Consider the following 24923-nt stretch of genomic DNA (forward strand, 5'->3'; position numbering starts at 1 on the left):
GCACTCTGCCAGTCTGGCTTCTCGAACACCCACGATTTTAATCGCTCCACCATTGGCAGCCGTGTCTTCAAGTGCCTAGGTCCTAAGCTCTGAAATTCGCTATCTAAACCCCTTCGCCTCTCTACCTGTCTTTCCTCCTTTAAGACGCTCCTTAAAACCTACCTTTTTGACCAAGCTTTTGGTCATTGGCCCGAACATCTCCTTGTATGGCTCGCAGTCAAATTTTGTTTTGATAACGCTCCTGTTAAGCGCCTTGGAACATTTTACTATGTTAAAGGCGCTGTGTAAATGTATTTTTTTTTTTGTTGTAACCATGATTGTATATCAAAGGTAATTAATTGATTGTGAACCCGAGAATGTGATACGGCACTATATAAATACAAGTTCTTTGTCACATTTTATGGTGAGGTATTGTTCTCCATGTTGCTTGGTCGAAGTTTCTTGTGAAGACTGTAATGAACAAGTAGTGATTGCCCTCTCTGCGGTGGGAGGTAAGAGGGTTATCTTTTAGTTTTTGCCTAGGAATGACCGATAAAACCGCGCAGCTCCATTTTTGGAAGACTCAATAATCTGATGCTTGAACCTGGCAGGCCACAGTACTTAAGGGTATTGATGATTGAGTAGCTAGTTTTGGGACAGGAATCCTTTCCACTAGACTCCATATGAGAGTGACTGCCCTTGACATGAAGGAAGCATTTGACCGAGTGTGGTATCAAGGAGACCAAGTAAAACCAAAATCAATAAGAATCAGGGGGAAAACTCTCCACTGGCTGGAGTCATACCTAGCATACCTTGCTAGTCATACCGTTGGGCGGTTGGAGGTCAATCATCACAGCTCCAGGACATCGCTGTAAGAGTTCCTCAGCGCAGTGTCCTAGTTCCAATCATCTAAAGCTGCTTCATCAATGACCTTTCCTCCATCATAAAATCAGAAGTGGGGATGTTCATTGATGACTGCAGTGTTCAGTGCTATTTGTAACTCCTCAGATAATGAAGCAGTCCATGCCCGCATGCAGCAAGACCTGGATGACATTCAGGCATTGGCTGATAAATGGCAAGTAACATTCGTGCCACACAAGTGCCAGGCAATGACTGTCTCCAACAAGTGAGCGTCTAACCACCGCCCCTTGACATTCAACGGCATTACCATCGCCGAATCCCCCACCAACAACATCCTGGGAGTCACCATTGACCAGAACCTTAACTGGACCATCCACTTAAATACTGTGGCTATAAGAGCTGGGCATCCTGTGGCGAATGTCTCACCTCCTGACTCCCCAAAGCCTTTCCACCATCTACAAGGCACAAGTCAAGACTGTGATGGAATACTCTCCACTTGCCTGGATGAGTGCAGCTCCAACAACACTCGAGGCTCGACACCATCCAGAACAAAGCAGCCCGCTTGATCGGCATCCCATCCTCCACTTTAAATATTCACTCCCTCCACCACCGGTGCACCATGGCTGCAGTGTGTACCATCTGCAAGATGCACTGCAGCAACTCGCAAGGTTTCTTCGGCAGCACCTCCCAACCCGTGACATGTACCACCTAGAAGGACAAGGGCAGCAGGCGCATGGGAACACCACCACTTCCAAGTTCACCTCCAAATCACACACTATCCTGACTTGGACATATATCGCTGTTCCTTCATCATCACTGGGTCAAAATCCTGGAACTCCCAAACAGCACTGTGGGAGTACCTTCACCACACAGACTGCAGCGGTTCAAGAAGATGGCTTGCCCCCACCTTCTCGAGAGCAGTTAGGGATGGGCAAAAAATGCTGGCCTTGTTAACGACGCCCACATCCCATGAATGAATTTAAAAAAAAAAATAACCTTACAAGGCAATGTCCTAATAAATAGACTAATCCTAGCTTGTAACCTGTGCAGGTTTTTGACCTGCAACAGGACTCGTATATGCACATAAGGATTGCTCGTCATGAATATTTTGCTGAAGTATCAGCCTTGGCGCAGAGCTAGCACTCCCCTGAATCAGAAGGTTGTGGGTTCAAGTACCAATCCAGAGACTTGAGCACATAATCAAGGCTGACACTCCAGTGCAGTACATTGTCTGAGGTGCTGTCTTTCGGATGAAACGTTAAACTGAGGTCCTGTCTGCCCCCTCAAGTGGATGTAAAAGCATGGCGCTATTCAAAAAAGAGTAGGGGAGTTATCTATGTCCTGGCCAATAGTTATATCTCGACCAACATTAAAAGAGATTATATGGTCATTATCTCATTGCTATTTGTTGGACCTTGCTGTGTGCAAATTGGCTGTCGCATTTCCTACATTAAAACAGTGATTACACTTATAGAATTTAATTGGCTGTGAGTTCTTTTCTTTAACCTCTTGCCCCCCCCCCCCTTTCTTTAACCTCTTCTCCTCCCCCCCTTTCTTTAACCTCTCCCCTCCCCTTTCTTTAACCTCTTTCCCCCCCCTTTCTCTTCTCCCCCCCCCCACTTTCTTTAACCTTTCCCTCCCCCTCTTAACCTCTTCCCCCTCTTTCTTTAACCTCTCCTCTTCTTTTATATCTTTTGCTTCTGCCCCCATTTTACTTCCCTCTGTCTCCCTGCATAGGTTCCCATCCCCCTGCCATATTAGCTTAACCCCTCCCCAACAGCACTAGCAAACACTTGCCCTTGGACATTGGTTCTGGTCCTGCCCAGGTGCAGACCGTCCGGTTTGTACTGGTCCCACCTCCCCCAGAACTGGTTCCAATGTCCCAGGAATTTGAATCCCTCCCTCCTGCACCACCACTCAAGCCACATATTCATCTTGGCTATCCTGCCATTCCTACTCTGACTAGCACATGGCACTGGTAGCAATCCTGATATTACTACCTTGAGGTCCTACTTTTTAATTTAACTCCGAGCTCCCTAAACTCAGCTTGTAGGACCTCATCCTGTTTTTACCTATATCGTTAGTACCTATATGTACCATGACAGCTGGCTGTTCACCCTCTCCCTCCAAAATGCGCTGCAGCCACTCGGAGACATCCTTGACCCTTGCACCAGGGAGGCAACATATACCATCCTGGAGTCTCGATTGCGGTCACAGAAATGCCTATCTATTCCCCTTACAATAGAATCCCCTATCACTATAGCTCTCCCACTCTTTCTCCTGCCCTCCTGTGCAGCAGAGCCACCCATGGTGCCATGAACTTGGGTGCTGCTGCTGCCTTCCCCTGATGAGTCATCTCCCCCAACAGTACCCAAAACGGTGTATCTGTTTTGGAGGGAGGTGACTGCAGAGGACCCCTGCACTACCTTCCACTGCTCTTCCTGATAGTCACACATTCCCTATCTGCCTGTGTAACCTTTACCTGCGGTGTGACCAACTCACTAAACGTGCTATTCACGACATCCTCAACATCGCGCATGCCCCAGAGTGAATCCACCCGCAGCTCCAGTGCCGTCATGTGGTCTAACACGAGCTGCAGCTGGATACACTTCCTGCACATGTAGTCGTCAGGGACACTGGAAGCCTCTTTAACCGCTTTCCCCCCCTTTAACCTCTTCCCCCCCCCCCCCACCTCTTTAACCTCTTCCCTCCCCCCCTCTTTAACCGCTCCCTGTTTCCATTATAATCAATTACAAAGTTGCTGAATACAGTGTGTTAAACACTCCGTGTATTTCAGGCGTAAACCGGTGTTTACTCAATAGTTCACTACTTCAATAATTAAGCTCCTTGCTTAAACCCTACAAATGGATGAAATGTTGACTGATTAAGGAATAATGAATATTGTTTAATAATGTTCAGTTTCTCACCTCTCAGATCTCTTTTCCCTTCTGGCTCTGAATCATCAACTGATTCAGTTGCCGCTACTCTCCCAGAACTGCTGTGTCTTTCTTTCCTCTGAGAACGCTCCTCATCTGCAGATGCTCATTTATCTCGCTGCCCATACTAATTGTTTCCATGTGGTCTAAATGCCTGTGCTCCTCTCAAACTTCTAGCAGATGGGATCTTAGCTGCCAGACACCATGAGGTCTTTGCCAGTCCTGTGCAGTGCTCTGAGTGCCAAGTACAGGTGTATGGACCTTGCCTCTGAACATTGGGATATCCTACACTCAAAATACTTACTCTCTGGGCTCAGGCATTACTCGCTACTTGGTGGCCATTGTGTTTCCCTTTAAACTGGCTCCCATGTTAGCTGACATTGTTAACAGTTCTCTCCCCTCAGGTACCGTTCCCCTCTCTCTCAAATCTACCGTTATCACCCCTCTCAAAAATCAACCCTCGATCCCTCTGTCATTGCAAACTACCACCCCATCTCCAACCTCCCTTTCCTCTCTCAAGTCCTTGAACGTATTGTCGCCTCCCAAATCTGTTCCCATCTTTCCCGGAATTCGTTCCCTCCAATCCGATTTCTGCTCTTGCCACAGTACCGAGATGGCTCTCATCAAAGTCACAAATGACATCCTTTGTGACTGTGACAAAGGCAAACCATCCCTCCTCATCTTTCTTGACTTGCCTGCAACCTTTAACACAGTTGACTACTCTATCCTTCTCCAACCTCTTTCCACCATCGTCCAGCTGGGTGGGACTGCACTTGTCTGACTCCATTCTTATCTACCTAATCGTAGCCAGAGAATCACCTGCAACGGCTTCTCTTCCCACCCCGCATCGTTACCTCTGGTGTCCCCCAAGGATCTATCTTTGGCCCCCTCCTATTTCTCATCTACATGTTGCCCCTTTATGACATCATCTGAAAATACAGCATCAGTTTCCACATGTACGCTGATGACACTCTGCTCTATCTCACTACCACTTCTCTCGGCCCCTCCACGGTCTCTAAATTGTCACACTGCTTGTCTGACATCCAGTTCTGGATGAGCAGAAATTTTCTCCAATTGAATATTGGGAAGACCGAAGCCATTCTTTTCGTCACAAACTCCGTTCCCTAGCCACTGACTCCATCCCTCCCTCAACTTCTGTCTGAGGCTGAACCAAACTGTTCGTAAACTTGGTGTCATATTTGACCCTGAAATGAGCTTTTGACCACATATCCGCAGCATAACTAAGACGTTCGTAACATCTCCCGTTTCCGTCCTTGCCTCAGTTCATCCGCTGCTGAAGCCCTCATCCATGCCTTTGTTACCTCTAGACTTGACAACGTACTCCTGGCTGGCCTCCCACATTCTTCTATAAATATGTGAAGAGAAAAAGATTAGTGAAGACAAACGTAGGTCCCTTGCAGTTGGATTCAGGTGAATTTATAATGGGGAACAAAGAAATGGCAGACCAATTGAACAAATACTTTGGTTCTGTCTTCACGAAGGAAGAGACAAATAACCTTCCGGAAGTACTAGGGGACCGAGGGTCTAGTGAGAAGGAGGAACTGAAGGATATCCTTATTAGGTGGGAAATTGTGTTAGGGAAATTGATGGGATTGAAGGCCGATAAATCCCCGGGGCCTGATGGTGTGCATTCCAGAGTACTTAAGGAAGTGGCCCTAGAAATAGTGGATGCATTGGTGATCGTTTTCCAACAGCATTCCAGCAGCATTCGAAATAAAGTAAATGAGTTGACGGCACAAATCATTACAAATGGGTATGATTTGGTGGCCATATTAGAAACGTGGTTGCAGGGTGGCCAAGACTGGGAATTAAACATACAGGGGTATCTGACGATTCGGAAATATAGACATGAAGGGAAAGGAGGTGGGGTAGCTCTGTTAATAAAAGATGATATCAGGGCAGTTGTGAGAGACGATAATTGGCTCTAATGAACAAAATGTTGAATTGTGGGTGGAGATTAGAGATAGTAAGGGGAAAAAGTCACTGGTGGGCGTAGTTTAAAGGCCCCCAAATAATAACTTCACGGTGGGGCGGGCAATAATCAAGGGAATAATGGAGGCATGTGAAAAAGGAACGGCAGTAATCATGGGGGATTTTAACCTACATATCGATTGATCAAATCGCACGGGGTAGCCTGGAGGAGGAATTCATAGAATGCATACGGGATTGTTTCTTAGAACAGTATGTTACAGAACCTACAAGGGAGCAAGCTATCTTAGATCTGGTCCTGTGTAATGAGACAGGAATAATAAACGATCTCCTAGTAAAAGATCCTCTCGGAATGAGTGATCACAGTATGGTTGAATTTGTAATACAGATTGAGGGTGAGGAAGTAGTGTCTCAAACGAGCGTACCATGCTTAAACAAAGGGGACTACAGTGGGACGAGGGCAGAGTTGGCTAAAGTAGACTGGAAACATAGACTAAACGGTGGCACAATTGAAGAACAGTGGAGGACTTTTAAGGAGCTCTTTCATAGTACTCAACAAAAATATATTCGAGTGAAAAAGAAGGGCGGTAAGAGAAGGGATAACCAGCCGTGGATAACCAAGGAAATAAAGGAGAGTATCAAATTAAAAACCAATGCGTATAAGGTGGCCAAGGTTAGTGGGAAAATAGAAGATTGGGAAAATTTTAAACGACAGCAAAGAATGACTAAGAAAGGAAAGATAGATTACGAAGGTAAACTTGCGCAAAACATAAAAACGGATAGTAAAAGCTTTTACAGATATATAAAACGGAAAAGTGACTAAAGTAAATGTTGGTCCCTTAGAAGATGAGAAGGGGGATTTAATAATGGGAAATGTGGAAATGGCTGAGACCTTAAACAATTATTTTGCTTCGGTCTTCACAGTGGAAGACACAGAAACCATGCCAGAAATTGCTATCACTATTGAAGAACAGTGGAGGACTTTTAAGGAGCTCTTTCATAGTACTCAACAAAAATATATTCGAGTGAAAAAGAAGGGCGGTAAGAGAAGGGATAACCAGCCGTGGATAACCAAGGAAATAAAGGAGAGTATCACTAGGGGGGTAGTGCTGGACAGACTAATAGGACTCAAGGTAGACAAGTCCCCTGGTCCTGATGAAATGCATCCCAGGGTATTAAGAGATAGCGGTAGTTATAGCAGATGCATTTGTTATAATCTACCAAAATTCTCTGGACTCTGGGGAGGTACCAGCGGATTGGAAAGCAGCTAATGTAACGCCTCTGTTTAAAAAAGGGGGCAGACAAAAGGCAGGTAACAATAGGCCGGTTAGTTTAACATCTGTAGTGGGGAAAATGCTTGAAGCTATCATTAAGGAAGAAATAGCGGGACATCTAGAGAGGAATAGTGCAATCAAGCAGACGCAGCATGGATTCATAAACGGAAATCATGTTTAACTAATTTACTGGAATTCTTTGAGGATATAACGAGCATGGTGGATAGAGGTGTACCGATGGATGTGGTGTATTTAGATTTTCAAAAGGTATTCGATAAGGTGCCACACAAAAGGTTACTGCAGAAGATAGAGGTACGTGGAGTCAGTGGAAATGTATTAGCCAGCCAATTCTCTATCCATGCTAACAGAAAGCAGAGAGTCGGGATAAATGGGTCCTTTTAGGGTTGGAAATCGGTGGTTAGTGGTGTGCCACAGGGATCGGTGATGGGACCACAACTGTTTACAATATACATCGATGACCTGGAAGAGGGGACAGAGTGTAGTGTCACAAAATTTGCAGATGACACCAAGATTAGTGGGAAAGCGGGTTGTGTAGAGGACACAGAGAGGCTGCAAAGAGATTTAGATAGGTTAAGCGAATGGGCTAAGGTTTGGCAGATGGAATACAATGTTGGAAAGTGTGAGGTCATCCACCTTGGGGGGAAAAAAAAACAGTAAAAGGGAATATTATTTGAATGGGGAGAAATTACAACATGCTGCGGTGCAGAGGGACCTGGGTTTCCTTGTGCATGAAACTCTTTGGAGTTCACCTGCAAAAACATAAAACATTAAACGGTGCCACCCGACCTGGGTCCTTGTGCATGAATCCCAAAAAGTTAGTTTGCAGGTGCAGCAGGTAATCAGGAAGGCGAATGGAATGTTGGCCTTCATTGCGAGAGGGATGGAGTACAAAAGCAGGGAGGTTCTTCTGCAACTGTATAGGGTATTGGTGAGGCCACACCTGGAGTACTGCGTGCAGTTTTGGTCACCTTACTTAAGGAAGGATATACTAGCTTTGGAGGGGGTACAGAGACGATTCACTAGGCTGATTCCAGAGATGAGGGGGTTATCTTATAGAAACATTTAAAATAATGAAAGGGATAGACAAGATAGAGGCAGAGAGGTTGTTTCCACTGGTCGGGCAGACTGCAGCTAGGGGGCACAGCCTCAAAATACAGGGGAAGCCAATTTAAATCCGAGTTGAGAAGGAATTTCTTCTCCCAGAGGGTTGTGAATCTGTGGAATTCTCTGCCCAAGGAAGCAGTTGAGGCTAGCTCATTGAATGTATTCAAGTCACAGATCGATAGATTTTTAACCAATAAGGGAATTAAGGGTTATGAGGAGCGGGCGGGTAAGTGGAGCTGAGTCCACGGCCAGATCAGCCATGATCTTGTTGAATGGCGGAGCAGGCTCGAGGGGCTAGATGGCCTACTCCTGTTCCTAATTCTTATGTTCTTATAGCAGTCTATCGACCGGATCAGTTCCTAAGGACTGGAGGGTAGCTCATGTAACACCACTTTTTTAAAAAAGGAGCGAGAGAGGAAGCGAGTAATTATAGACCGGTTAGCCTGACATCAGTAGTGGGGAAAATGTTGGAATCAATTATTAAGGAATAGCAGCACATTTGGAAAGCAGTGACAGGATCGGTCCAAGTCAGCATGGATTTATGAAGGGGAAATCATGCTTGACAAATCTTCTGGAATTTTTTGAGGATGTAACTAGTCGAGTGGACAAGGGAGAACCAGTGATGTGGTGTATTTGGACTTTCAAAAGGCTTTTGACAAGGTCCCACACAAGAGATTGGTGTGCAAAATTAAAGCACATGGTATTGGGGGTAATATACTGACGTGGATAGAGAACTGGTTGGCAGACAGGAAGCAGAGAGTCGGGATAAACGGGTCCTTTTCAGAATGGCAGGCAGTGACTAGTGGAGTGCTGCAGGGCTCAGTGCTGGGTGGGACCCCAGCTCTTTACAATATACATCAATGATTTAGATGAAGGAATTGAGTGTAATATGTAAGTTTGCAGATGACACTAAATTGGGTGGCGGTGTGAGCTGTGAGGGGGACACTAAGAGGCTGCAGTGTGACTTGGATAGGTTAGGTGAGTGGGCAAATGCATGGCAGATGAAGTATAATGTGAATAAATGTGAGGTTATCCACTTTGGTGGTAAAAACAGAGAGACAGACTATTATCTGAATGGTGACAGATTAGGAAAAGGGGAGGTGCAAAGAGACCTGGGTGTCATGGTACATCAGTCATTGAAGGTTGGCATGCAGGTGCAGCAGGCGGTTAAGAAAGCAAATGGCATGTTGGCCTTCATAGCAAGGGGGATTTGAGTACAGGGGCAGGGAGGTGTTGCTACAGTTGTACAGGGCATTGGTGAGGCCACACCTGGAGTATTGTGTACAGTTTTGGTCTCCTAACCTGAGGAAGGACATTCTTGCTATTGAGGGAGTGCAGCGAAGGTTCACCAGACTGATTCCCGGGATGGCGGGACTGACCTATCAAGAAAGACTGGATCAACTGGGCTTGTATTCACTGGAGTTCAGAAGAATGAGAGGGGACCTCATAGAAACATTTAAAATTGTGACGGGGTTAGACAGGTTAGATGCAGGAAGAATGTTCCCAATGTTGGGGAAGTCCAGAACCAGGGGTCACAGTCTAAGGATAAGGGGTAAGCCATTTAGGACCGAGATGCGGAGGAACTTCTTCACCCAGAGAGTGGTGAACCTGTGGAATTCTCTACCACAGAAAGTTGTTGAGGCCAATTCACTAAATATATTCAAAAAGGAGTTAGATGAGGTCCTTACTACTAGGGGGATCAAGGGGTATGGCGAGAAAGCAGGAATGGGGTACTGAAGTTGAATGTTCAGCCATGAACTCATTGAATGGCGGTGCAGGCTAGAAGGGCCGAATGGCCTACTCCTGCACCTATTTTCTATGTTTCTATGTAGAATGTTCCCGATGTTGGGGCAGTCCAAAACCCGGGGACACAGTCTTGGGATAAGGAGTAGACCATTTAGGACTGAGATGAGGAGAAACTTCTTCACTCAGAGAGTTGTTAGCCTGTGTAATTCCCTGCCGCAGAGATGTTGATGTCAGTTCATTGGATGATGTCAGTTCATTGGATATATTCAAAAAGGAGTTAGATATGGCCCTTACGGCTAAGGGGATCAAGGGGTATGGAGAGAAAGCAGGAAAGGGGTACTGAGGGAATGATCAGCCATGATCTTATTGAATGGTGGTGCAGACTCGAAGGGCCGAATGGCCTACTCCTGCACCTATTTTCTATGTTACCCCACGCAAACTAGAGATGATCCAAAATTCGGCTGCCTGTGTCCTACCTCTCAACAAGTCCCGCTCGCCCATCGCCCCTGTGCTCGCTGACCTACATTGGCTTCCAGTTAAGCAACACATCGATTTCAAAATTCTCAATCCTTATTTTCAAATCCCTCCGTGGCCTCCCCCCTCCCTATCTCTCTCATCTCCTCCAGCCCCACAACCTCCTCCCCCCCCCCCCCCCTTCACCCCCGAGATGTCTGCGCTCCTCTAATTATGCCCTCGAGCATCCCTGATTCTAATTGCTCAACTATTGGTGGCCGTGCCTTCTGTTGCCTAAACCTCAAGCTCTGGAACACCCTGCCTAAACCTCTCCGCCTCTCTTTCCTCTTTCAAGACAGTCCTTAAAACATACATCTTTGATCAAACTTTTGGTCACCTGCGCTAATTTCTACTTGTGTGGCTCGGTGTTGATTTGTTATCTCATAACACTCCTGTGAAGCACCGAGACGTTTCAGTACATTAAAGGTGCTATATAAATACAAGTTGTTGTCGTTGTGAACTGTTCATTGCGTATAGAGGGCAAATCGCGTTAGCACCAACACGCCTACTGTAAGCAGTGGGGCCTGTTCTATTTTTCACAAAAGTATTTATGAACATGAAAAGGGTAAACAAATGATGCAGATTATATGGTTAAATTCTTCTGTGACTGCAGAATTAATACAGCACTGTAAGAACATATCAACTACAAACAGTAATGTAAAAGTCAAGTATACTGGATATGTAAGCTACTTTTGTCTATTCAAGAACTTCGCTTCTCTTTGTAGCTCAAATGCTGTGTTCTTTATTAAAGCCCAGTTTTTAGTTTACAGTGGTCCAAGGTTATTATATGTCTAGACAGAAGGTAAGTTTTATTCAATGATAATCTCTTAGTGAAGGACTTTTCGGGAAATGATGTTTGTTATGGCCATGCTACAAATTTGGAGTTTGGTAACCAATTGATTTACTTCAATTCAAAGTGCAGCAAGGTTCAGGTTCAGTTACAGTAAATAGCTCGGCTTCAAATTGCTATACTGTCGACATTGATTCAAAGAGTGATTAATTCAAAACTCTAATCAAAAGTATGTGCTACATGCTGTACTTTAGGTTGTGTACCTGACTGACTGAAACTGACTGCATTCTTTGCAAAAAAAGTTGTGATCCTGAGACTGACCCATTTTCCGTAGGTGAACTGCAGTGCTCACTTTTCAAAACTGCTGTTAACTAAGATGGTGAGTGTTTTTTAACCAAAGGTACCGATTTCTATTTATCTGTGAAATGTATTCAACAGAATTTTATAGGCTAAACAATGGAAGGTTACTGCTTTGTTTTTCTAGATGTAAATAATATATTTGTCACAGTAATGCTGTTCCATTGGTAAGTGAATTATGATGAGGTTCTTTCACTAGCAACTGAGTTTGCTGTAACAGGGTTCTACGGTATTCATAATTACTGTATCTCCAAATAAACTTTTTTGCACTTTATTCAAAAGTAATGCAAGTTATATATTATATATAAGCTTGGCAATTGTTTTTTTAAATTCCTTTATTTGCAATATTTCTGTACATGTGTTCAAAATAAGGTAATTATTTTAAAAGTTGTGATGTTTGACAATGCTAGAATCTGTCCTTTTAGTAGGAAACAGAATTCACCTGTGCTTTCTCGAGCTGTTTGAGGCTGGTAAGTGACGCATGGAAAAGTTACAACCCAAGTTGTTGCTTTTAGTGATCTTTTAAAATGTTGGTTTGTATAAATTCAGGCACAACAGAGCCAAAGACACAGTTGCTTCTGTTTGCAAATATTCTCACTGCTGATTCACCACTGGAAGGTGAATGTTATTTTATTTTAAAGCCAGAGAGGTACAAGTACTTAATAGTGATGGTACGTGACCCAGTTACTTGCAATTGTAGAATCTAGTCTAAATTGGGATCTTTGGAATTTTGCATCGTCTTAGGCAAATGTGGGTAGAAACTTTAAAAAAATCTTTTTTGTGACAAATGCTTTTACCCAGAACCCTAGAACAGATACTGATAACCAGTTAAGTCAGCTTGGGAAGTAGGGCTGAAGTGAGCAATAAAACACTCAGAATGGCAGTGCTGGCTGTGACTTTACAACACAAGGTGGAGAATCCATCGGGTTAAAGTAAATCAAGCCAAGCATGCTTCTTCAAATTCAATTTTCAATTGAAATTTATCAAACTAATATTAGTAAATTTTTGTTAGTCAATGGTATTAAGGGTTACGGAACCAAGGTGAGTAGATGGAGTTATGATGTAGATCAGTCATGATCTAATTGAATGGCAGAACAGGCTTGAGGGGCTGATTGGCCTACTACTGTTCCCCTATGTTCTATTTATCTCATTGCCTGCAGTGGGTGGACAATTTTAGATGCAAAGCTGAGGAAGACAAGGGCATCAGATCTAGTTGTCTCAGTCTTGAGCAGATATGTTTTTAAAGCAGATAGTGTTTCAAAACGTACACACTTTGGAAGAGCAATTTTAGTTTACATTATTTTGAAACATGAAGGAGTACCAGTAACAAGGTATATAAAATATGTTTTAACAATACAGGTACTATCTAAATTCTAACTCCAGTATATTTTCATACTAAGAAAAAATACTGCAGTACTCAAAGATTGAACTTTGTAGCAAAATGCAGTTTTTAATTTTGCTCTTTAAGGATTCCAAATTTCCCTAGATTCTGGAACTGTGCCAATGGATTGAAAGGTAGCAAATGTAACACCGCTATTCAAGAACGAAGCGAGAGAGAAAACAGAACCACAAGCTAATTAGCCTGACATCAGTCATCTGGAAAATGCTGATATATGTTAAGGAAGTGGTAACAGGGCACTTAGAAAGTCATAATATGATTGGGCAGAGTCAACATGGTTTTATGAATGGGAAATTGTGTTTGACAAATTTATTAGAGTTTTTGAGGATGTAAATAGCAGGGTAGATAAAGGGGAACCAGTGGATATAGTATATTTGGATTATCAAAAGGCATTTGATAAAAGGGCCATTCGAAACATTATTGCACAAGATAAGGACTCGTGGGTTTAGAGATAATATATACTAGCATGGATAGAGGATTGGTTAAAGGATAGAAAACAGTGTAGAAATAAACTGGTCATTTTCAGATTGGTAGGCTGTTACAAGTGGGGTGCCGCAAGGATCCCTGCTGGAGCCTCCGCTCTTTACAATCTATATTAATGACTTGGATGAAGGGACCAAGTGTAATGTATCCAAGTTTGCTGACGATACAAAGCTAGGTAGGAAAGTAAGTCGTGAAGAGTACTCAGAGCCTGAAAGGATATAGACAGATTAAGTGGGCAAGAAGGCAGCAGATGAAGTATGGGGCCCAAGTTTCCACAAGAAAAAAAACGGGCTCCCCTCCGAGCTGGGCGCCAGTTTTTCGCACCTAAAACGGGCGCCTAAAAAAAAAAATCTCAATTCTCGAGCGTTCTGCAGCTCCTTGTCTGCCTGGCGCAGCGTGCAGGGGGGCGGAGCCTACACTCGCGCCGATTTTGTAAGTGGGAGGGGGGCGGGTACTATTTAAATTAGTTGTTTTCCCTGCCGGCAACGCTGCGCGTGCGCGTTGGAGCATGCGCGCACGTGCAGTGTGAAAAAAACATTGGCACTCCCTCCCCCCCCCCCCCTCCCGTTCGCGGGAACACCTCAAATGGAAAGCTGTTTGCTGCCTCGTTACTGCCTGCCCCTCCCTCTTCCCTTCCCCCCCCCCCCCCTCCCGTTCGCGGGAACATTGCTGAGTCGACTAAGGCTTCCACCTCAAGTGGAAAGCTGTTTGCTGCCTCGTTACTGCCTGCCCCTCCCTCCCATTCGCGGGAACATCGCTGAGCTGCCTGAAGCACTTTCACACAGGTAGGAAGATGGTTTATTTAATCTTTTCTTTGCTTATAAATGTTTATTCAGGTTGGATTTATTTGTATAATATTTGTATAAGTATAAATAAGGATTTATTGTCGAATTTAATGAGTTCCCTTTCCCCCCTTCCCCCCCCCACCTCGTTCTGGACGCCTAATTTGTAACCTGCGCCTGATTTTTTAATGTGTAGAACAGGTTTTTTCAGTTCTACAAAAATCTTCACTGGCTCCATTCTACTTTAGTTTGGAGTACATTTTCACTGTGGAAACTTTCAAATCAGGCGTCAGTGGCCGGACACGCCCCCTTTTGAAGAAAAAATTCTGTTCTAAAGTAGAACTGTTCTACCTGACTAGAACTGCAGAAAAAAAAATGTGGAGAATTGCGATTTCTAAAATAGTCCGTTCTCCACCAGTTGCTCCTAAAAATCAGGCGCGAATCATGTGGAAACTTGGGCCCATAATGTGGAGAAATGTGAGGTTATTTACTTTGGTAGGAAGAATAGAAAAACAATATTTTTAAAATGGTGAGGAACTATTAAATGTTGGTGTTCAAAGGGATTTGGGTGTGCTTATACATGAAACTCAAAGTTAACATGCAGGTACAACAAGCAATTAGGATTACAAATGGCATGTTGGCCTTTATTGCAAAGGGGTTAAAGTGCAAGACTAAGAAGTCTTTATACAATTGTACAGGGCTTTGCTGAGACCACACCTGGAATACTGTATTCAGTTTTGGTCTCGGTACCTAAGGAAGGATATATTTACCTTGGAGGCGGTGCAACAAAGGTTCACTGGATTGATTCCTGGGATGAAAAGGTTGTCCTATGAGGGGAGATTGGGCCTGTACTCTCTGGAGTTTAGAAGGATGAGCGGTGATCTCATTGAAATATAAGATTCTGAGGGGGATTGACAGGGTGGGTGCTGAGAGGTTGTTTTCCCTGGCTGGAGAGTCTAGAACTAGGGGGCACAGTCTCAGAATGAGGGGTCGGCCATTTAGGACTGAGATAAGGAGGAATTTCTTCACTTGGGGGGGTTGTGAATCTTTGGAATTCTCCACCCCACAGGACTGTGGGTGCTCAACTGTTGAGTATACCAAGGTTGAGATAAATAGATTCTTGGACTCTAGGGGAATCAAGGGATATGGGTATCGGGTGGGAAAGTGGAGTTGAGGTCGATGATCAACCATGATCTTACTGAATGGCGGAGCAAGCTTGAGGGGCCGTATGGCCAACTCCTGTTCCTATTTTGTGTGTTAATGTAATTTTTTAAAAGCTAAATCTTGAATTTTTCTCTAGCTCAGCAGGTAGAAGTAGCTGAGGTCCTGCATTTGTTTCTTTAGTTTGCTTACAGATCATAGTTTGGACAGTGGTAGAGTTCAAGAATTAGGTAGGAAGCTCTGAATTAGGGAAGGGAAAATCAGAGGGGTTTCCTGCTCTTTATCACTTCAACCTATAACGTAATTTCCCAGACCAAGTAGCTGTCGAGCAGCGCTCAGACTTGTTTGAAATCTCAGTTCTACTGTCGATAGTGGAATTGCTCTGGGGAGCTCTCTGTGACGTGACTGGCATTATTAGAGTGGTCTAGTAGTGAGGGAGAACTTCGTCCCAGTTGCCATGCCAAAATTTATGCATTTTTTTAAAAAACTGAATAAATAAGATGAAACGATATTATTCTCTTAAAATAAAATGAGTAATTTGAACAAAACTACACTCTCTTCCCGTGACTTTCCCCTTAAGAAATGCAAACAGCTGATCTGATTCTCAATATTGTAGACTGGAACATAATGCTGAATTCATAGAATCTTTCAACACCGAAGCAGGCCATTTGGCCCATTGTGCTTGTGTCTGTGCCAGTTCTTTGAAAGAGCTATCCAGTTAGTCCCATTCCCCTGCTCTTTTCCCCTAGCCCTGTAAATTTTTATTTTTCAAGTACAGGTATATAATTCCCTTTTGAAAGTTACTATTGAATTTGCTTCCACCACCCTTTTGGGCAGTGCATTCCAAATCATAAAAACTCTGTTTATAAAAAAAAAAAAAATTCTCCTCTCCTTTGGTTCTTTTTCCAACTATCTTAAATTCGTGTCCTCTGGTTACCGACCCACTTACCAGTGGAAACTACATATTGACTCTTATCAAACCCCTCATAATTTTGAACACCTTTATTAAATCGCCCTTAATGTTGAACAATCCCAGGTTTTCTAGTCTCTCCAAATTAGATTATTAAAAAAATGCGCTGTGCCAGATTATTACATATTCAACGAAAGATTTGTGGCACTTGAAGGGAATAGTATTGACCCAAGGAGATTTAGAAAGGGGATTAGAAGTAACAGTAGATTTGTCACTTTCAATGTTGAAGTAATGTGGAGAAGCAATTTTGCAAGCTTTTGGGGCTATATAGCTAGACAGAAATTATGATGAGGTTTTATAATATACTGGTTAGATGACATTTGCAGTGCTGTGAGGCACCATTTGTCATCACACTTCAAAAGGGACATAGAAGGTGGAGAGAAAACCGGCATAAATTATTTCAAGTGTAGGCTAGGTGAGGTACGAGAAGCGGTTAGAGAAGTTTATAAGTTACTCAGCCTAGAGAATGGTAAGTGGATCTGATTGAGCTACATTCAAGTATGAGAAAAGATTTCTGGTCCATTAGTGCTCACCCTTCCCACCTGCTAGTAATGCGAACTCCAGTAGGAGGCAAAAAAACTGGCCAATTTCTGAAAAAAACTTTTCTCTGATTTCCTAAGGCAATCAGGCAGGGGATGTTACCAATGATGCATCACTAGATATACGTAAATAATATGCACCCATCCTAAATTCCTTGGGAAGATAGATATATACAGAGTTGGGAATTACTAGTTACATCTATCAAACCAATCCCCAGACTTTTTACTCTGGTCTCCAGTAGCCTTGTCTACCAAAGCAGCATCTCTCATCCCATTAAAATGAATACTCTTGATTCTGCTGCCTGCTAGGTAGGCTATTTCACATGTGTACTACCCTCTATGTGAAGAAGCCATATTTTAATATTTTCATCATCTGACTTTAAACCCATGTATCTTAGACCTTGTATTAATAATGAACATCATTCTACGATGCAGTTTATCTATTCTCTTGAAAATCTTAAATACCTTAATAAGATGTATTAAATGCAATGTACTCTAGATGCGAAGGGTTCAAGGTAAGTCCAGCCAGTAAGACCAGAAGATATAAATTTAAAGTAGTGAAAAGCAAATTTATAACCGATGCATTGGAAAAAAACTTCACTGGGAATGAAAAACATTTGGAATAATTTACCTGGAACGGTGATTGCGTTGAAGACATTAAGGGTGTTTGAAAATGCAGTTGGATGACAGGCTGAGTATGTACTAGAGGGATTAACTTTGGACTTTCTTGCAATTATATCATAACTTATTCTTATGCATTTAAATAATTGTAGGAATGGATCTTGCGTCATTATCATGATATAGTGAAATTTACCCCTCGAGGATAAATGACCTTTTAGGCTATGATTTGAATTCATTTGAAGGGGAGCCAGTGCAGTGTTACTGGAGAAACTTTTATTTTTAGTTTCCTATATTTTTCTTAATTGTTCCATATTTTTAGCCTGTCACCATATCCTATTTCAGTTGTCAGATTTGGTTGGTTGGATTGTGGTCATCTCAGCTGCTTTTTGTTAGCGCTGCTAAGCATTTTGCTAAGCGGTGTGCTTTGAAGTGTGAATCTATATGCTTTTAACCAAATATAATGTACAATAAGTGCTTTTAATGGTTTTGTGACTTTAATTTGTGTTGTCCACTTTTGACATAATTGTACTTAGTCACACTCCTGAGAGATGCATAAACCGTGTCATATTTTCTAAAACTTGTGATTTGTTTTCTTGGAGTGAGTTGTTCTGGAGCTCTGCTCCAGAACTATAATATGGGCTATAAATTCATAATTTTGAGTGAGGCAAATTGGCACTCTTTAATTCCATACCTGCTTAATCAGCAACCGTTTTGGTTGTTTTGCGATATCATAAAATCCACATATGTACATTATGGTGACAACTTAGTGCATGTACATGTACTTGTACAGCTAGTTTTATACCTGTGGTTTAGGTTTCATGCACCACAACGGAATAAAACTGAATTATATATTTTTTTAACTGTTTGCAAAAACCTTGATTTTGGCCTGCTACACATGGTACATAACACTGCACAGCTTGTTATTAAATCTAATTTATAATTGCACTTATAATGCCAAAAAACTAAGGAGATTTACTTAAATCTTACAAATCAAATGTGTTGTATAAGTAAATTGTGTCTGGCACTGATGGCTTGCCTAAAAGAAATAATTTGTCCCACAATTGTCACATCTGTTATGCTGATGAGTTTGCAGTTGCATTTCTTGGTTTATTTTTCATAAAGCCCCTGGTCTAAGGTGCATTTTATAATTCCATTTTTCTTTCCATCCCCTGAACCCTTTGATTTTATACTATTTAAGGGTGTTTGTTGAAACATTCTCCTTCAGATATCGTGGTGGACTGTGAAAGAAAGCCAGGTGATTGGCCCATAATCATGTGTTTGGCTTACTCCCACCGTTATTTTACATTTTTTTTAATTGCTTATTTTGATATATATTTGTGTGTATTAAAATGCTTAAATAGCAGTTACATTTTGGTTTTCCAGCCATTTAATTTTTATTTTATTTGTATAAGCCTGATAAAAGTGTAATTCTAATATCCTCTTTTGTCTTTTGTCTTTGCTGTCTTACAGGGGTGTAACTCTATTCCTCACTAGACCTGTCAGCAACAGCTAAGAAATTCAACACCAACAAATTAAGCACTGGCAGTCTTGTGGAATGCTACTAAAAAGAGCATGAGAAATAGTCAGAAGTGAAGTTAACAAGATAAATAGTAGTTGGCATCCCAGTACCTGTACAACTGGAATCCCATAAATTCGATCAGGGCAGCAAACTAAAGGACGAAGTATTTTACCATTCTGTATTGTGTGTTCTTTTTCTCCCCTTTTTATTTTGTTGCTGTCAAGTAACGGGTTTGGCCATTGCCTGACTATCCTTTGTAAACTGAATTTAAAAAGTCTGCTGTACTGTAATAAAATGTTTGGCTTTATGGAAACAGCTGACTTAGCTGTTGTAGCACTTTATTTTGTTCTTGTATTGTGCATTGGGTTTTTTGTGATGTGGAAGTCCAACAGAAGTACTGTGAGTGGGTACTTTCTTGCAGGACGCTCCATGACCTGGATGGCAGTAGGTGCTTCATTGTTTGTCAGCAATATTGGCAGTGAACATTTTATTGGGTTAGCAGGATCTGGAGCTGCCAGTGGGTTTGCAGTGGGAGCTTGGGAATTCAATGCAATGTTGATTTTACAGGTATTAGGTTGGATTTTTATCCCAGTATATATCAGATCTGGTGTATATACCATGCCACAATATCTTTCCAAACGTTATGGCGGTAACAGAATAAGAATCTATTTTGCTTTGTTGTCCTTATTACTGTACATTTTCACAAAGCTTTCCGTTGACTTGTATGCCGGTGCACTGTTTATCCGGGCATCACTGGGCTGGGACCTATATCTCTCTATCATCATTTTGATTGGGTTAACTGCAGTGTTAACTGTCACAGGGGGACTTGTGGCTGTCATCTACACAGATGTCTTGCAGGCCATTCTTATGATTGGTGGAGCTTTAACATTGATGGTTGTTGGTATGGTCAAGGTGGGAGGTTTTGAGGAACTCAAACGACGATATATGCTGGCCTCACCAAATGTTACATCAGTCATTACTTCTTTCAACTTAAGTTCTACGAACACCTGCCGAATCCACCCAAAAGATGATGCTCTAAAGATGTTACGTGAACCAACCGATGAGGATATTCCTTGGCCTGGTTTCCTGTTGGGTCAAACACCAGCTTCCATTTGGTATTGGTGTGCCGATCAAGTCATTGTGCAGCGTGTCTTGGCAGCCAAGAACATTTCTCATGCCAAAGGAGCCACTCTGATGGCTGGTTTTCTGAAACTCTTGCCCATGTTTATCATAGTCATTCCAGGCATGATTTCCAGGGTTCTCTTTACTGATGAGATTGTTTGCATCAATCCAGAGCACTGTATGCAAGTATGTGGCAGCAGAGCAGGTTGCTCAAATATTGCCTACCCACGACTAGTATTGGGAATCTTGCCTGTAGGTCTTCGTGGCCTAATGATGGCAGTTATGATAGCAGCTTTAATGAGTGATTTGGATTCTATATTCAACAGTGCCAGCACCATATTTACCCTTGATGTTTACAAGCATCTTCGCAAGGCTGCCAGCTCTCGAGAACTTATGATAGTCGGTCGTCTGTTTGTTTTCTTCATGGTGGTTACAAGCATTGCCTGGGTTCCTATAATTATAGAGATGCAGGGTGGACAAATGTACCTTTATATCCAAGAGGTAGCAGATTATCTCACCCCGCCAGTGGCAGCCCTGTTCCTTCTTGGTGTTTTCTGGAAGCGCTGCAATGAGGAGGGGGCTTTCTGTGGAGGGTTGGTTGGATCCATTTTGGGAATTACACGCTTGATTCTTGCCTTTATATACCACGTGCCAGAATGTGACCAGTCTGACACCAGACCAGGTTTTATCAGAAACATTCACTACATGTATGTGGCGGCAGCTTTGTTTTGGATCACTGTCGTTATAACAGTTGTAGTGAGTCTGCTGACTCCTGCTCCTTCCAGAGACCTGATTTGCACCACCACATTCTGGGCATTAAAAGACACAGAATTCAAAGAAAGCTGCCAGAAAGAAGAATCTGATAAATTAACAGACAAAACTGTGGCCAACTGTAGTGATGATGCCATATGTGCAGATATTTCTGATTGTAAGCACAAAGATGATGATTCATCTCCACAGGTTGATCAAATAGAATTAGTTCTGTTAATGCCTGGAAGTGATGATCCCAAATCTGTGAGCTCATCATTTATCTCTGAAGATCAGGCACCAATTGACTGTTATATAAATGGCCAAACAACCTCAGTTGACCAAATGGCCACAGAGGAACCTGAATTGAAAAGGAAAAACTTGTGGTGGAGATTATTTGATCAGTGTTGTGGAATCAAAAGTTCCAGTATGAAAAAAACAGCAAAAGATTCTGTCGAAAGTGAAGTTGTTTGCTTACAAATGTTGCAGGAAAGTCCAAAAATTAAATTGTTACTAAATGTTGGACTTCTTGTTGTATGGTCTATTGGCATATTCATGTTTATCTATTTCTCTCTGTAAGATGAATGCAGTTATATGTGACAGTGTTGTGTTCCCTTTTCACCTGCCCTGAGGTGGTGTTTTTTTTGGGTCAAGTTTGAGAATTAAAAAGGACTTTAGTATCAGTTGTTGTCACTTTGGTTAAATGAAGATGCATTTTTACATTGTGTTCATTGAATTATTTGTTTTGTTTGTAGCTTGTAAATGGTTTTAGGTACTGTGAGACAAGCATTTGGGTCCCCTGCTTGGTAAAGTACCTGTTTCTTCCTGTTTTAGTTTCTTCAAAATGATGGCATATGTATTGTTAAATAATGATTGGCTAGGATGAAATCAGAGGTGTATGGATCTGAATTAGTTTCAGGTGTAGTTGATGCAATATGAAGTCCCAAAACCAACGTGTGACCCCACATATCTTGTAAATAAATTATTTCTTGCTAATTAAAGCCAGCCATTTAATTTATAGAGCTTAATTTTTTCTTTCTTGTCTTGCATATAATCTAAATAGAGTTGTTGCTGGAGATAGACAGTGAAGATGAAAAAAAACCTGATAGTTGCAAGCGAATAATGTATCGGTTTTGTTGTACAAATGTCAAATTAGAATGATTTTTGGGGAGGATGACTGCAGCATAGTGTAAGGACTGTAGAGTAAATTGCTGTGCAAGTATATATTTTTTTAAAATATAATACTTGCACAGCAAAAAAAAATCCAAAACTTAACCTAGAATAGTGTTTGCAAAGTACTTACCCCTTCACTAGCACTTGGCATAATGTTTTCTGAAAGTTTTGCGTCAAGTTATGCTTGAAAATTGAGGTGTGAAAAGCTAACCACCTAATTGTGTAACTTACAAAAGGTCGTCGATCTATTATTACCTAAATGTCCTTTTAATTATGCCCCTATCTCTAACCTTGCTTTCCTCCACAAGGTCTTTGACCATGTTTCCTCCCAGCTCTATGTCCATTGCTCCTAAAACGCCCTGCTTCAATCTGGCTACTGTCCTCTGACAGCACCAAAATGGCACTTGCCAAAGTCTTGAATAACATTTTCCGTAACTTCGATCATGGTGCTTTATCCCTCTTTGTCCTCCTGGATCTATTTGTGGAATTGCAAATGGTTGATAACTCCTCCGATGCCTCTTGTGTGGTTCCATCCCAACCAATCCAAATGCAGCCAGCACATGGTCAGTAATGGCTTCTCAATCAGCTTTGCATTGTCAACTCTGGAGCACCCCCCACCCCCCCCAACCACAAGTATCTACTACTTCTCTTGATGCAAGTACTGCTTCTTGGCGACATCATCTGCCAGCATAGATTAGCTTTCCATGTGTGTGCTGATGACTCCCAACTCTTAACACCACTTGAATGCCTCTGTCTATCAAACTGTTTGATAAATCTTATATGGGTCGCATCTTTCTCCAGATCAACAATTTGAAGATCAATGTCTTTGGCACCCGCCATAAACTCTGTCCCCTTGCTACTGATTCCATCTGTTCTCTGGCCGTTTGTAATCCTTTCATAATATCATCATAAGAAGTTAATAGGAGCAGGAGAAGGCCATACGGCGCCTCAAGCCTGCTCCGCCATTTAATCCGAACGTGGCTGATCTGATCATGGACTCGGGTCCACTTCCCTGCCCGCTCTCCATAACCCCTTATTCCCTTCTCGTTCAAGAAACTGTCTATTATGGTCTTAAATTTATTCAATGTCCCAGCTTCCACAGCTCTCTATAGCAGCGAATTCCACAGATCCACAACCCTCTGAGGGAAGAAATTTCTCCTCATCTCAGTTTTAAATGGGCGGCCCCTTATTCTAAGATTATGCCCTCTAGTTCTAGTCTCCCCGATCAGCGGAAACATCCTCTCTGCATCCACCTTGCCAAGCCCCCTCATAACCTTATGTTTCGATAAGATCATCTCTCATTCTTCTGAATTCCAATGAGTAGAGGTCCAACTTACTCAACCTTTCCTCATAAGTCAACCCCCTCATCTCTGGAATCAACCTTGTGAACCTTCTCTGAACTGCCTCTAAAGCAAGTATATTCTTTCGTAAATATGGAAACCAAAACTGTACGCAGTATTCCAGGTGTGGCCTCACCAATACACTGTACAGTTGTAGTAAGACTTCCCTACTTTTATACTCCATTTCCTTTGCAATAAAGGCCAAGGTTCCATTAGCCTTCCTGATCATTTGCTATACCTGCATACTAACCTTTTGTGCTTCATGCACAAGTACCCCCAGGTCCCGCTGTACTGCAACACTTTGCAATCTTAATTTAAATAATAACTTGCTCTTTGATTTTTTTTTTCTGCCAAAGTGCATGACCTCACACTTTCCAACATTATACTCCATCTGCCAAATTTTTGCCCACTCACTTAGCCTTTTTGTGTCCTCCTCACACATTGCTTTTCCTCCCATCTTTGTAGCGTTGGCAAACTTGGCTACGTTACACTCAGTCCCTTCTTCCAGGTCGTTAATATAGATTGTAAATAGTTGGGGTCCCAGCACTGATCCCTGCGGCACCCCACTGGTTACTGATTGCCAACCTGAGAATGAACCATTTATCCCAACTCTTTTCTGTTCGTTAGCCAATCCTCTTTCCATGCTAAAATTGCTTACTTCCACCTCTGCAGCATTACTCGTCTTGGCTACTATCTCTGCTGTGTATGTGTCTTTGACACTTCCGGATTCAACTATTCCAATTCTCTCCTGTTAGTCTGCTATCCTTCTCCATTCATAACTCTTAACTTATTGAAAACTCTACTAGTCGTGTCCTGTTCCACACTAAGTCTCATTCGTCCATTACATCCAATTTGCTAACCTCCAGTGACTCCTCTTCCTCTCTTTTCCCCGCCCCCCCCAACTCAATTAACTTTAAAATCCTTCTCTATGAATCATTCTATGTTCTTGACCCATTCTGCAAGTTCCTCCAGCTTTATAACTCCTCTTGAAAGCTTTGGTCTTCTAATTTCTACCTTCTATTCATTCTTGTCTCTTTGCCCCACCATTGAGTTTACAGCTCCGTCGGTCTTGATCTCTCCCGCAACTTCTTTGCCTCTCTATCTCTCTTTTTACACCTTGAAAAATCTTCTCAACCCATCTCTTCAGCCAAGCTTTCCATCCTATCTCCTAATCTCTACTGGCTCGGCGTTTGTTCACAACACCGATCTGTGAAGCACTGTGGGATGTTTTCCACTTTAAAGGCACTCTACAGATTTAAGTTGTTAACAACACAATTAGTTCAGAATAAATCAAGCAAAGCAAATTTTGGCTTCAGGTAGTTGATTTAATATTACAATGTGAACTAGACAATTCAGGCAAACTGATCTGATATTTGTATCAAATAAAAGACTATGGTTTCTTAGTGCCCCTTTTTTAGTTTCACTGTTATCTCTGCTACAAGTTTCAAATTTTATTTGACTTTTTAAATATTTAATTTGACTGAAACTATAAGATTTTCCTGTTGCTGGGTTGTCTCCCAACTACCTCTCTTTGTG

General features: G+C 42.3%; 1 protein-coding gene across 33 annotated transcripts in view; it reads left to right on the forward strand.

Moving 5' to 3' along the window:
• Positions 1 to 24923, forward strand: part of LOC139276194 (sodium/myo-inositol cotransporter-like) — a 58500-nt gene that overhangs the window by 14316 nt on the left and 19261 nt on the right. For 13 of the 33 annotated variants that reach the window (XR_011595847.1, XR_011595850.1, XR_011595854.1 and 10 more), the window contains exons 2-3: positions 11429 to 11553; positions 18957 to 19168. The exons of 1 other annotated variant lie outside the window; for it this stretch is intronic. Coding sequence is in view for 10 of the 32 variants with exons in the window: in XM_070893805.1 (XP_070749906.1) it covers positions 19300 to 21453 (2154 nt within the window). In the remaining 22 variants the exon portion in view is untranslated. Of the gene's footprint in view, positions 1 to 11428; positions 11554 to 11956; positions 12002 to 18684; positions 18742 to 18956 lie in introns of all 33 variants that reach the window. 19 more of the 33 variants (XR_011595855.1, XR_011595859.1, XR_011595857.1 and 16 more) reach the window with 9 other exon arrangements.

The sequence above is a fragment of the Pristiophorus japonicus genome, chromosome 11 (assembly GCF_044704955.1).
Source record: "Pristiophorus japonicus isolate sPriJap1 chromosome 11, sPriJap1.hap1, whole genome shotgun sequence".
Lineage (NCBI taxonomy): Eukaryota > Metazoa > Chordata > Chondrichthyes > Pristiophoridae > Pristiophorus > Pristiophorus japonicus.